The sequence below is a fragment of the Eumetopias jubatus genome, unplaced genomic scaffold (assembly GCF_037043125.1).
Source record: "Eumetopias jubatus isolate StellerSeaLion01/CBP00866 unplaced genomic scaffold, mEumJub1_p1.0 scaffold_13, whole genome shotgun sequence".
Classification (NCBI taxonomy): Eukaryota; Metazoa; Chordata; class Mammalia; order Carnivora; family Otariidae; genus Eumetopias; species Eumetopias jubatus.
The window spans coordinates 15,182,644-15,197,269 of NW_028274819.1; the positions used below are offsets into that span (position 1 = coordinate 15,182,644).

Genomic DNA, 14,626 nt, shown 5'->3' on the forward strand with positions numbered 1-14,626 from the left:
GGGAAACCTGCTTCTCCCTCTCTGGCTCCCCCTGCTGGTGTTCCCTCTCTTGCTGTGTCTGATAAATAAAATCTTAAAAAAAAAATCTATTTCAACATCAGACAGACAATAGAAAGTGGATCTTGTTGTAACAGAGTTAGTTATGACACAGACTGGTTTCCTACCACAGACCAAAACAGGTACCACCCAGGCTGGACCATTCCTGTCCCGTTTCAGCTGTGCTCATTATGCCCAGCCCTGGACACTGACCTCAGCCTCATAACTACAGCTAAACTGTAGGCATTTCCATCTCCTTTATGAAAGCCACCTTTTGAGGCTTATTTTTTTTAACATATATACATTACAAAAGCAGTGCATTCACATTGTTCAAAATATGGAAAAGAGAGAAAAGGCAGAGTGAGGGCGCGGGTACTGTGAAATCTCATACACACAAAGATGACATACACAAATTTAACCAAAAGTATTCATCCAAAGAAGGAAAGCAGCTGTGTGAGATGAGCAGACAGGCAGGGGTAGGGGGAGGTCAGACTTTTCAGCATTATCTCTGCAGAGGGGCCAGGGGGCTCAGGTTAGGGGTGACAGTCAAAAGAAACTTTTAGTTCTATCTGCTGTGTTCCCACTTTTTTTTTTTTTTAAGATTTTATTTATTTGCCAGAGAGAGACACAGTGAGAGAGGGAACACGAGCAGGGGGAGTGGGAGAGGGAGAAGCAGGCTTCCTGCAGAGCAGGGAGCCCGATGCGGGTCTCGATCCCAGGACCCTGGGATCATGACCTGAGCCGAAGGCAGATGCTTAACAACTGAGCCACCCAGGCGCCCCTGTGTTCCCACTTTTAAAAAGGAAAATATATTCATGCATCTTGTGTAATTAAAAAGGAGTCTTAGGGGGAAAAAAAGTAGTATTTTACTAAATGCCATGTGGTATCCTGGAATCATTCGATCCTGAAACACGAAAGGGCTTTAGTGGAAAATGTGAAATCCAAACGGAGTCTGGAGTTTAGTTAACAAAAATGATAACATCGTGGTAATTTTGTTTAATTACAATTAAACATTAAATTTTAATTACACATTAATTAAATTTACAAATTACAAATTAATTACAATTAAAAACAATTAATTAATTAATTGTTTAATTAATGATGTGGACAAATCCACCCATGATCCCCCTCCCGCAAGGGGATTCCCCTCCGCAAGCACTGAAAGCAACTGAGGATAATCCGGTCTGTTTAAAACGGGTGAAATCTATAGAAATAAGCATAGTATGAGGGTTTCTCAAGCACTGTGAATTGCATCAGTGTGTGGTAACAGCTTTGGCAGTACCTCCAGGGGAGGAATTGAAATATTAATGGAAGCCAGGACCTCTGAGACACAGCAATCAGTAAAGAATTAACACTTCATATACTATCCTGTATCTATAACTTATGGACTCCCCAAGGATCATTCTTGCAAATGAGAACCTAACCCACCAACCCCCCATAAAAGTCAACTCCACTGAAGTCTACTCCCAGGCTTTTCTTTGGTGCACTATTCGCAATATGCATAAAATTTTGTCTCCTGGTATGTTTCACTTAATTGCAATCTCACGTCTCCCCGTGGTAATTACGCATTCTTTGCAGCCATCATTTCTAATAGCTAAATAATGATACACGACTGGATTACCTAGAGTTTAGTTATCTATTCTCTGAAAGCTAGATATTTGAACAGGCTCCAAATCTTCCCTCCATTATAAAGAATGCTGAGATTCCTCTTTGTGAATAATAAGTCTTGTCCTATATTTCAGATTATTTCTTTAAAACAGACTCTCAAACGTGGAACCACCAGATCAAAGGAGAATGGTCATTTTTATATTTTTGATATAAACAGCAAAGGGTTATACCAATTTATGTGCCCACCAAAAGATATCAACGTAGTTTCATTGTCTCTATTTCTAAACACCCTTAAGAAAAAGGACACATAATCTGTCTTCCTGCAGTGCCTACACCATGTAATTGGATTTTTTTTTTCCAAAACTTTTGCGGGGTGACGCCATGCGTATATGCCCAGAAATCCTATTAACATAACTATTCTCATAAACTGCTCCCAACTGCAAATTGCCACTCCTGATGTCAGATTGGCAACCAAATAATCCAAAGGGGCTTCCATTTATAACAAAAATTCCATAAACAAGTCACCTGAAAGTGGAAGTAACAGTTGCTGCTGCTGAGCCATGCTCCTAAGATTCATACTCATTCAGGAATAACGTACTATTAACAAAAACAAAAACGAAACAAAACAAAACACCAGACTGATAAAAACAGAGCACAAGCTGGTGGTTGCCAGAGGGGAAGTGGGTCAGGGGATGGGCAAAAGAGGTGAAGGGGACTAAGATGTACAAACTCCCACTTACAAAATATGTAAGTCCCGGGGATGAAGAGTACAGCATAGGGGATAGAGTCAATAATGTAGTTATGACGGTGTATGGTGACAGACGGTGACTAACTTATCACAGTGAGCACCGCATAAAGTATATAATTGTTGGGTCACTATGTTGTACACCTGAAACTAACATAGTATTATATGTCAACTATACTTCAATGAGGAAAAAAAAAAATAACATGAACTTCCTCTTAAGAAAGTAAAGCTAAGAGGTGCCTGGGTGGCTCAGATGGTTAAGCGTCTGCCTTCAGCTTGGGTCATGATCCCGGGGTCCTGGGATCGAGCCCCGCATCGGGCTCCCTGCTCAGCAGGGAGCCTGCTTCTCCCTCTCCTTCTACTGCTCCCCCTGCTTGTGCTCTCTCACTCTTTCTGTAAGATAAGTAAAAATCTTTATAAAATAAATTTAAAAAAAATTTTTAAAAATGGGGCGCCTGGGTGGCTCAGTTGGTTAAGCGTCTGCCTTTGGCTCAGGTCATGATTCCAGGGTCCTGGGATCGAGCCCCACGTCAGACTCCTGGCTCAGCAGGGAGCCTGCTTCTCCCTCTCCCTCTGTCTCCCCCCTGCTCATGCTCTCTCTCTGTATCTCTGTGTTTCAAATGAATAAATAAAATCTTTAAAAATTAAAAAAACATGTATTTAAAAAAAAAGTAAAGCTAAAGGTTGCTTTAGAGTGTAGGTAGATAGTTTCATTGTGTAAAAAGAGAGCAAAAGTATTTTTCTGATGCTTAACAAAAAATATTGGTTAATGTCAACCTAAAAATATCACTCCCAAACTAATATATGGTCCTTTTACCTGAGACCTATCCATCTTGGCCTCTTACTTACATTTTTCACCGTGAAGTCTCTGATGGTCCACTCTGGAAGAACAATTTCTGATGTCATTGCCACCATTATGTCCCCATAGTCCTGAGCCTGCTTGGAGGGCCAGTACTCCTCACATTTGGTCTAGAACAAAATTGCATTTTCATATAAAAAGTCAGGTCGCACCATCTGCCATCACTAAAGCCTCCCACGGGAAACCGGATATTGAAAACTGGTGTCAGAGGCTGGGTCAGCCCTTTAGTTGGGTTCTGTTTGACTCCGAAGATTGTTTTTTTAATTTAGAATTATTGCCAACTCTTTTAAAATTGGGAGGCTTCTCATAAAAATCCAGATTTCTGGCTTCTCTTAAGAACTCAGAAGATCTGGCCCACTCTGAGCCCCCATTTCTGCATGAAAATGGATTTAGAGCAGAAGAGCCACTGTCCCTTCTCTGAGGACACAGTCCCCGCCAGCTCCCTTTGGCCCCGACAACAGCCAGCCCACAACTGTCCACTGAACTAAACTCAGACTGACCCATAACCCCCTGCAGCTAGAAGAAATGAGAACTTTCCCCAATACTTTTAGACTCACACTAATTACAATACAAATACAAACATCAATAAAGAGAATCAAATTAAATCACTCTGGGTCTTTGATTTCTATAAATCAGTGGGCAGATATAAACAGAAATAAAAATCAGGAAACCTCTGCTCTCCAAGAATATCTGAATCCCTAATTTGGCAAACGATTTAATACACACACACTCACACACACTTTTTTCCCCCTCCTCCCCCCTTTTCCGAGGTGTGCTCCACTGCAGGTGGCTTCCAAACCTGATTATCGGACTCACCCCTGGGAGGTCTGTTTTGCTTTAAAAACAGATGCCCAGACCCCACCTCCAGAGCCTGTGACTCTAGCTCGGGACCTGTATTTGTTAAAAAGATCCCAGTTTCTAGACCGCTGCTCCCAGAAAGAACACAGGACTTGGAGACATGATGACATGGAGCTGATGCTCTCAGCTCAGCCTCTTCCCAGCTGGGTGTCTGTTGCTACCCTGTGAGCGAGTTCTGAAACTCTCTGAGGCTCTGTTTCCCCATCTATACAATAATTAGGGAGGAGCGTTGTCATAGGAAAGAAATAATATAAATGGAGTTAATTCACTGGCTCCCTTCCCTTTGCACCCAGAGCCAGTAAATCCACTCCTCTCCTGACTTAAGATAAACAACTGCCCACCTAAATTCATCTTCTTCGTGTTCCCCATTAATTTAACTACATGATTTTTATCTAACGGATATTTATGAGAATGTTCCATGGGCAAGGCCTGGGCTCAACGGCACCATAAAGTTTATTTGCATTCATAAACAAAGTTCTTTTGTTTGTGTGACAGCCTGTTCACTGGATGCAAGGAAGTGAAGCAGAACACAAACTTCTGTATCACAAGCCACGTGAAGATGGGAACCACCTCTCATTGCTCATTGTTAATCTTTTCCTCTCCCAGCCCCAGCACCTAGCACAGCACCTTATACATCCTTGGGGCAGGACAGACAGCTGCTAAATTAAAGTGAAATGAAGAACATTAAAAGGGGAGAGCGGAGACTTATCTGAGGAGGAGTCTGAGATCTGGGATAGAGGAAGGGTTCCAGTGCTAAAAATTAGGTTTGATCACCAAGTTAGTCGAATCCCTCATCTCCCGGATGAAGATGCTGGCTGATGAGAGACACAAAACACCCCCATTCCCAGCACGGAGACAACCGGAGCCCCAGGAGCTTTGCGAGGAGCTAACCCCACTCCCGCGACTTGTAACTCTAGCAGCAGTGACCTCGTGAATAGAGAACATTGATGTTTATCCACAAAGGAAGGTAACAATAAAATACTTTAAAAAAAAAAAAAAGATATGTTCAAACTTTTCTCTTAGAGGAGGAAAAGACAGAAAACAAGTTTTTAAGAAGAGAGGTGCTGATGTTTTGGGGAAGTGTTTTCTTTAGAAAGACAAATGCTTCTTAAGATACCCTTTCACCACCGTCAAAATGAACGCATTCATTTAATTTCATAATTTAAATAAAAGATACTTACCCTTCCCTGTTCGACACATTTGGTCAACATAACAATGGCATATACATTTTTCTCCCAAACCATACGCCAGAAATCTTTCAAAGTGTTGGGCAAAGGCCCTTGTGTGGCAATAAAATCTTTCTTGGAATGGTAACCCTAGAAAATGGAAAGCAACCCAAATTCAGCGTCAAAGACACAAGGAGAAGCCCTGAAGATTTCATCCAAACAAGTGGTGCTCTGAGCTCATCTCTTCCACTTACGGGCATGTAGTTGGCATTGACGTAGTCATCAGCTGAGTGGGTCTGGACGGAAAGCTTGACACGGGAAATATCATCTATGGCATTGAGAGAAAAAAGGTCCTCATTAGAAGCAAATGTGTGAAGAGAGTTACATACAAGGGAGAAAAGTACAAAATGGCAACACAGGGGCTCCTGTCACATCCTGAAGATGTGACACGTGGCATTTTACAGAGATGACTTTACTTGACCCTTAGAGTCAGCCCAAGTGACTGGCACAGAGGAGTCAGGCAATTACCCAGCAGAGCTACTCAGTAGCAGAGCCAGGATTTGAACCCGGGCAGCCTGGAGTCAGGGCCCAAGCTCCTCATCATGCCAGACCTCCTTCTTGGACAACACCAGCCTACTGCTATTAGCATCCTTGGGTGTGTGTCATGAACCACAGGATGCACTGAGCAATTTTACTTATTCCTCAAAACCACCCTATCAGCTTTTGTGTCCATTTTACAAATGAGGAAACTGAGGGTCAGCGAGATGAAGCACTGATGTCTGGTCAAGGGCACTCAGAATTCAAATCTAGTGTCCTTTCCACGAAGGAAAGGTTTGCATACTTTCTCTATTCTCATAAAAATGTCATTACAAAAAGACAGTACTGAATTCAAGAATGACCTGAATACATAAGACTACTATGGGTAGGAAGATCTAAAACACAAAGTCCTTGTGCTTTCATCTTAAAAACGCACACACAATTTATCAGTTGCATATAAACACTACCAAAAAAAAAAAAAAATGCACACACAAGCCTACCCAACTCAAGAAATGAAATAATAAGGTTAGAATTTCAAATGTCAGGTAGAGAAATCAGCAGCACCACCTGCGTCTCCCTGTCTTTGATTACATACCATCTCCTCCTCCCCTGGACAAAACAGCACAATTCTAAACTCAGTGACCAACATGAGTTTCAGCCCAAAACTTTCCCAAACTCTGGATCTGAAATTCTCTGCAACATTCACAAGAACAGGCCAATGATCCCGAGTTAACCGTGGACGGGCAGTGCTGAGGCAGATCCCACCAGCCTGATTTTGAAAGCATGTTTCTTGGAACAAGGGTCAATGTCCGCTGCCAGTACAAGGAGGGATGGTAGGGGGCATGGAGAGAAAGAAGGCAGAAGCTAAAAAATCCTGAATCTAAACAGAAGTTAAAGTTTTAGGTCGGAAAAGAAAAACACAGCTGACAATGTCTCTAAATGTCCTCGTGGAAAAATTATCAGCAGAGCCTATAAATTACAGCGACATCAGAACACAGCTGTAACCTATTGATAACTTCTTCGTGCCCTAATTCTCACCCAAAAGAGAGACCACAAAGAACTTTCTGTGGAGGAGGGTTTACATTTCATCTCAATGGATGCTGTGATAAATAATTCTCATTTTAAACCCAATTTGTTGTTATCCCCATCCATCAGGCAGACATTGTTACTTCTCAATATGTAAATTCAAATACAAGTCATGTTTAGCTCTGGAATGTACTCATCTGCCCACCAGAGATGTATCTGGACAAGCAGAAAGCATGACTCCCTGCCTGTCCTCCTACTCTCTTCCTTTTCCAGAACAATATTAGCTGAATTAACGGGCTTTAAGATAGAGGGGGAAAAGAGCACACACTCTGGCCCTTTCCCTGAAAGAAATGATAGACCTAATCCAAAGCCTGGCCTGCCATGGCCATCTGTGTGACTCTGGACCAGTCACCTAGCTACCCTGTGCCTCAGTTTCCTCATCTGCAAAACGAATATCCTACTGCCTACTTCAGGACTGGATTCAATGGAATATGCCTAAATACGGGGTTAGCACGCCGCAGGGGACTCATGAATGACTGTGGGCGTGGCTAGTCAGCATCTTCATCCCGCTCCCTTCCACTGTCAGAGGCGCGGCGGCCAGTGACAGAGAAAAGGGAAGATTGTGTAGAAAAAAAACAACTTACAGGGCAGAACGTTATTATAGCGATTCTTTCCTCTATTCTCAGCCAGTTCTGCCGCATATTTAGGTAGACTAATTCCAACGAGCTTCAGATCCTGAAAACAAAACAAATGAGTTGTCCGTTTATTTAGTGCCCGGATATTACTTATACTGAGCACAGAGCGTGACAGAACAAAGTGGAAATGCAGAGATGGTCGGGGTGAAACTGTGTCCACCAAAAAGATAAGCTGAAGTTCCAATCCCTGGGACCTGGGAATGCAGCCTTGTTTGGAACTTTGGTCTTTGCAGGTGTCATCAAAAGAAGATGAGGTCATACTGGAGTAGGTCGGCCCTTCATCAAGAGGACTGATGGCCTTAGAAGAGGAGAAGAGACGCCAACATACAGACACACGAGGGGAGCCGGCCATGCTGAGGTGAAGGCAGGCAGGGGAGTTAGGCTCCCACAAGTCAGGAATGCCTGGGGCTTCCAGAAGCTGGCTGAAGCCCGGCAGGATCCTCCTCTAGAGGCTTCAGACAAAGCACAGCCCTGCCAACACCTTCATTGTCCAAAATGACACTGGCTTCCAGATCGGTGAGAGAATAATTCTCTGTTGCTTGAAGCCACCCAGTCTGTGGTGCTTCGTTATGGCAGCCCACGGGAACTAATGCAGAGGCTCAACTACAAGAGAAAGGATAGAAGGCAAGAAATCCTTGCCTTCAAGGAGCTTACAACCTGGGAGGGGGGTGTAGGTGAAAATAACTAACATTACAATGAGGCAGAACTAAATAAATGCTGGACGTCAGTGACAGGCAACACATGACAGATGAAACAGACCCAAAGACAGAGAATTTACATCCTCCTGAGCTGTGCTTTGAGTAGGTTGAATGGCGGCCCCAAAAAAGGCAGGCCCATGTCCTAACTCCCGCAACCTGTGGCTGTGAGCTTCTTTTGGAAAAGAGTCTTGGCAGATGGATTTAAGTTGAGAATCTTGAGGAGAGATCATCCCCGATTCTGTGGGTGGGCCTCAAATCCAATAACAAGTGTGCTCACCCAAGACACCCCTAGGGGAGCCACAGCCGGGGGGAGGAGGCCCCAGAGCGGAGACACAGCCCCAAGCCACAGAACACCTGGAGCCACCCGCATCAGAAGAGCAAGGAAGGGGATCCCCCCCGCCCCAGAGAGCCAGAGGGAGCACTGCTCTGCTGACACCTGACTTTGGACTTAGTAGAGCCTTTGTTTTAAGCCACTAGTTTGTGGTGATTTGTTATGGCAGCCATAGGAAGCCAGGGCAAATGGTGAGGAGATTGGACTGAGGCAGAGACAGCAGTAGGGGAGGTGTGCGGAGGGCGGCAGGGCAGGGAGGGCAGCAGGGCGTGTGGGGAGGGCAGCAGGGCAGCGCAGGGAGGGCAGCAGGGCAGGGCGGGGAGGGCAGCAGGGCGTGTGGGGAGGGCAGCAGGGCAGCGTAGGGAGGGCAGCAGGGCAGGGAGGGCAGCAGGGCAGGGAGGGCAGCAGGGCAGCGTGGGGAGGGCAGCAGGGCAGCCGTAGGGAGGGCAGCAGGGCAGGGCAGGGAGGGCAGGAGGGCAGCAGGGCAGCGCGGGAAGGGCAGCAGGGCAGCGTAGGGAGGGCAGCAGGGCAGGGAGGGCAGCAGGGCAGGGAGGGCAGCAGGGCAGCGTGGGGAGGGCAGCAGGGCAGCCGTAGGGAGGGCAGCAGGGCAGGGCAGGGAGGGCAGGAGGGCAGCAGGGCAGCGCGGGAAGGGCAGCAGGGCAGCGCGGGAAGGGCAGCAGGGCAGGGCGGGGAGGGCAGCAGGGCAGCGCGGGGAGGGCAGCAGGGCAGCGTAGGGAGGGCAGCAGGGCAGGGCGGGGAGGGCAGCAGGGCAGCGCGGGGAGGGCAGCAGGGCAGCGTAGGGAGGGCAGCAGGGCAGCGTGGGGAGGGCAGCAGGGCAGCGCGGGGAGGGCAGCAGGGCAGCGTAGGGAGGGCAGCAGGGCAGCGTGGGGAGGGCAGCAGGGCAGCGTAGGGAGGGCAGCAGGGCAGGGCGGGGAGGGCAGCAGGGCAGCGTGGGGAGGGCAGCAGGGCAGGGCAGGGAGGGCAGCAGGGCAGCGTGGGGACGGTGAGTGTGCATGGCCGTTCTGAGGGAGGGGCTCCGGGCTGGTGGGGGTGGTAGCACACGGGGACGGAAGCACAGAAACGCCTTCCGCAGCACTTCACATAATGCTCAGGAATGGACCTGGGCCACGGCCCCCCATGCCAGCCCCCACAGCTTCCCAATTATTCCAGTTAACAGCCCTCAGACTGAAATGCTCAGTTTCTCTCCCTCTCTCTGCATAATCTTCATTTCTCAATGAGATTAAACACACAAACCACTAGCAACGGAGGTACATCTAAGTGCTCCCAGCCCACACGGCCACAGTGGACCCCTGGGGGACACGCAAGAGCTCCTCTCCCCTCTAAGAGGGCCACCTCTCATCCAGCGCTTTTCCCGTGCAACAAACATGGGTGGTTTCCCAACTTTCAGGAAACAGGTAAAGCAATTAAAAATACATTATTTACAATCACGTACTTCATATTCTTCTGCAAACCCACAGTTGGAGTCCGCTTGTTGTTTCTTAAAGTAGGCCTCGAAATTCTCCACTTTGATTAACTTGGATCTAAGAAAACAGAACAACTTAGGACTTTTTTACATTCCATAATGTTCACGCTCAAAACAGAAAAATACAAGGTATTAAAAAATTAAAGCAGCTACTCACTTTTTAGGTCTTCATCATAGAAAGGGAAAGGAAAAAAAAAGCCATTAGAAACACCGACTCAATCTTGACTCTAGAAATGATAGTAAACATCTTCCCAAAAGAACAAAAACCATAGTAATAAATGGGGAGGGAGGGTCACTATAACGTTATTTACAAAACACTGAAATGTAAATCAGGAAATCTCACTTCTAGATCCTCTCATGTAACTCATTGGCTTTGTGACTTCCAACGAGGTCTTCTCCTAGATATTGATAACCCATTTCTTTTTTCTTTTAAATCACAAAATACATATTTATTGGTGGAATATGGAAGTAAGGTTTTACTTGCCTTAGTAGAACATGGCAAGGAAGCTACTAGCTTCAGGAGACTAATAAACATAGATTCCTTCCAGAAAAACAAAGCTAGCAAGAACTTCTGGATGATCATGGCCAAATGTGTCAGTCAGAAAAAATGACAGCAAGTTCCACCAAAACTTCTCTAGTCACTGAACAGATTGGAGGATTAAATGTCTTAAAATAAAGCTCGTAACTCCAGAGACTTACTTAATTTGAGAAAAGGATACTTCATTATTCTTCGCATCTTTCCTGTTTTAAAGAAACAAAGACCCATTAAGACCAAAAAAGGGTAATTCTGGGCTTTTCCCCTTTCATGTATCTACAAAATGCCTTTTTTATATATATGACACTAAATCCTGTTCCCTAATACTAAGCTTAGAGGTCTAGGCAGCAAACCCTGGTTACAAATCTGTGAAGTAACTCTCAAACCATCCGAAAGTATGGAATAATCTTGCTCAGGCCACTGTCAGAAATATCTTTGGGTAAATGTATATCAGCAGCATGACCCTTTTGTAAAGCCAGAGTCATTTTTTCATACTGTTCTTTGAGAAAGGCTTCCTGATAAGTTAATGGAATAAACCAGAAAATATCTCCACTATAGGTACGGTGGTGGGGCTCCTGGCACTCTCCTGCATTGCTGGCTAAATCCCATATTGGTGTTTAAAAAAAAAAAAAAAACCCGCCTTCTGGAGGGCAATTTGTCAGTATGTATCAAAATTGAGGGGCACCTGGGTGGCTCAGTGGGTTAAACATCTGCCTTAGGCTCAGGTCATGATCCCAGGGTCCTGGGATCGTGTCCCGCATTGGGCTCCCTGCTCAGCGGGAAGCCTGCTTCTCCCTCTCCCTATCCCCCTCCCTCCTGCTCGTGCTCTCTCTCTTTCTCAAATAAATAAATAAAATCTTAAAAAAAAAAAATTTGAAAGCAGGCATCATACCCACTGAGCCAGCAACTGCCCACTTTGGAATTTAGCCTAAGGAAATAATCATGAATGTGTCCAAGTATTTAGGGACAGGTTAAGTAACTGTGGCAAAAAAACAAAACAAAACCAAAAACATCAGGAAAATTGAATTATTTTAGAGTTGAATACTCTGTATCCACTTAAAACAAAGATTTGAAGCTGTCCACAATGTCTTAAATAATAAAGCAGACTAGAAAATGATACATGTGATTCCGTGTGTGTGTGTGTGTGTGTGTGTGTGTGTGTGTATTCATGTGTGAGTTTCACAATTATATCAATGTTAAATGTAGTTTTGTGCAGGTGCTGTGATTATGAATTACCTCGTTTCTTTGCTCTTCTTCTTCTCTTGTTTTGTCTTTTGCCACAAGAATGTATAACTTTTATTTCAACAAGAAACAATAAAGCTGTTTTGACCCTTTCCTCACACACACCAAAAAATTTAAAATCTGCCTGTCAACCCAACAGGGCAAGATGGCGGCAGAAGAACCTGGCGCGGCTGTTTTAAGGAACTCGGAGCCAGAATGAAATTCCCTGGCTGGCAGCACCTGATGAGTGCAAAAGAATCCCAGCGGATACACAGGCTTCACCCGCCCCACACATGGTCAGACAGGAGAGCGAGCAATGAGATGCAAACACCGGGTTCAAGTTCATTTCCACACTTCCTACACTTGGCTTGTGTGTCCTCACAATGAGGCTTTCAAGACCTGCCTCCTAGACGATGGACTCTGAGAAACAAACTGAGGGTTCTAGAGGGGAGGAGGGTAGGGGATGGGTTAGCCTGGTGATGGGTATTAAGAGGGCACGTTCTGCATGGAGCACTGGGTGTTATACGCAAACAATGAATCATGGAACACTACATCAAAAACTAGTGATGTAATGTATGGTGATTAATATAACATTAAAAAAAAAAAAAGACCTGCCTTCTAGAGCCCCATGAATATGAGAATTGATGGGAAAACACAAATCCAGGCACACAGTAGGCACTCAAAACAGAGATGTTATTTTTACTATTTACGCACCGTATTTATCGAACGCTCCTCGGTGTCACATCACAGATTATTGTAGACATTGAAGCTGCCTATCTGCTAGTCAGAAAGCGCATGTGTTCAAACTTACCAATTCTAAAATGAAATCTCTTACCACCACACAACTGGCCCGTGAACCAGAAGGCACGGTTTCAAGGGAGCAGCCTACGCCGCAGTGTCTGCCGGGACCTGATGCTGGCAGGGGCTGCAAAGCAGGACTGGCCAGTCAATAGAGAGTGTGGGTGGACGGGGACATAGGGGCCCAAGACACCAGTCCTTCCAACTGTGTGAATGTCTGAAATTTTCCATAGTAGAAAGCTCCCTTCAAAGGTAGAGTATGGGGCGGGGGAGGCCTGGGTGGCTCAGTCGTTAAGCGTCTGCCTTCTGCTCAGGTCAAGATCCTGGGATCGAGCCCTGCATCGGGCTCCCTGCTCGGCGGGAAGCCTGCTTCTCCCTCTCCCACTCCCACTGCTTGTGTTCCCTCTCTCTCTCTCTCTCTCTCTCTCACTCACAAATAAACAAAGAAAATCTTAAAAAAAAAAAAAAAAGTAGGGTACTATCATCAACAGAAGTAACAGTCACCTTTTCTTTCTCCAGAAGATGAAGCCTCCCACAGCCACAATTACCAGGGCACCAAAGATGCACCCAAACACTGCTCCACAGATGACACCTGAGAAAAGTCCAAATGGGAGGCACTTCAGAAGGTGCTCACGAACTAATAACACACTGTATGTTAACTGAATTTAAATAAAATTGAGTTTTTAAAAAGAAAAAAGATGTTCACAAACAACAGGCCCGGAGTCCTCAAATCAGAATGTGTGTGTGTGTGTGTTAAATACCTTTGGACATAAAATTAGTCTAGGCATTTGGGAGCCAGGTTCCCAGCCCCGGCCCACCTCGAACGGGCTGGTCTTGAGAAAGTCTCGGCTCCCCTCCCCTCGGGTTCCTCAGCTGCAAATGTAGAGAACTGCACTGTCTGTGATTTTCGAGTTGTTCTTACTGCTGATGTCCTTCTTCAAACAAAATCGCATGCAGCAGCCCAATATATAACATAGAAAACCAGGCAGAAACGCTCTTGTGGAGGTAGGGTGGGGGCAGGGAGGGTGTCAGGACTGGAGCAACCCCTGTTTAAAAACCACTAGACAAAATGTTCCCCACAGTTCCTGCTACCTCTGAGTCTGTGGACTAATGCCCCGTACAAGCAGAAGGACCTACAGCACTGTGCTCAAGTGACGGAAAACCCGTTTGTTTACTGGGCAAGGGGGTGGGGACTCCCTGAACTTTTCTCCTGGGGCTTCTTTCCCAAAGCCAACAACTATCAAGTATAAAAACCAGACAAACTAACAAACCAGTTCATCACTTTGTCTCCGGCCTGAAGGTATATACCACCCCCTTGGGTCCCTGAGGCTCCCGAATCACTTCATTCTGTGTGACAGAGGACAGGCATGCTTGACAAGGAGTCTGAGGCCTGCCTCTACGCAAGTCACTGCCCTTCTCCGGGCCTTCACAGCCTCGTTTCTCAGAGAGGAGCTGGACAAGATGACTTCTGCAGCTCCTTCTGACCCTCAAGTTGGAAGGTTTTATGCTCTGAAAGTCAAATGGTGTGCCTGGCACGTGGGCACACAAATGACCACACCGAGAAAAAAGGACTCAGTGCGTCTGCAGAGTGGAAGGGCAACCGGCATTCGGGGGGCGGGGCGGGGCGGGGGCGGGGCGGGGGCGGGGCCTCCTTCCAGGAAGCGGAGGTGGGTCTTGATGGCCACATGACATCTCAACTTCTGGGAGGAGCAGCCAGCCCTCCCAGGGAGCCAAGGGAGGCACGCAGACACCGGAAGCAAAACCCCCGCTGAAATGTTAACAGCACTGTTGTTCTTTCTCTACCTGGATCCTGGGGCAAGAAAACTGCATCTGAATAGGGACCGAAGGACACGTAGCTCTTGGCCCCATCTATGAGTTCGTTACTGTGAAGGTTAAAGGTGATGTTGGTGAAGCCGGCCACACAAGCCCTATGGGATGACAAGAAGGCAAGAGGTAGCTGAGACATGGCCACCACCCCAGGCATGGAAAGCTTTGCACTCACGAGGCTCAGCCCCAAAGGGCAAGAACCA

The 14,626-nt window shown here is 46.2% G+C and overlaps 1 protein-coding gene across 1 annotated transcript in view; it reads right to left on the bottom strand.

The window, feature by feature from the left end:
* Positions 1-14,626, bottom strand: part of PTPRJ (protein tyrosine phosphatase receptor type J) — a 162,183-nt gene that overhangs the window by 9,648 nt on the left and 137,909 nt on the right. Inside the window, exons 13-21 of the mRNA XM_088017949.1 lie at positions 14,400-14,524; positions 13,101-13,188; positions 10,742-10,783; positions 10,200-10,208; positions 10,013-10,100; positions 7,480-7,570; positions 5,527-5,600; positions 5,288-5,422; positions 3,239-3,358 (exon numbers count right to left, since the gene is read on the bottom strand). Of these exons, the coding sequence (XP_087874075.1) occupies positions 3,239-3,358; positions 5,288-5,422; positions 5,527-5,600; positions 7,480-7,570; positions 10,013-10,100; positions 10,200-10,208; positions 10,742-10,783; positions 13,101-13,188; positions 14,400-14,524 (772 nt within the window). The remainder of the gene's footprint in view (positions 1-3,238; positions 3,359-5,287; positions 5,423-5,526; positions 5,601-7,479; positions 7,571-10,012; positions 10,101-10,199; positions 10,209-10,741; positions 10,784-13,100; positions 13,189-14,399; positions 14,525-14,626) is intronic.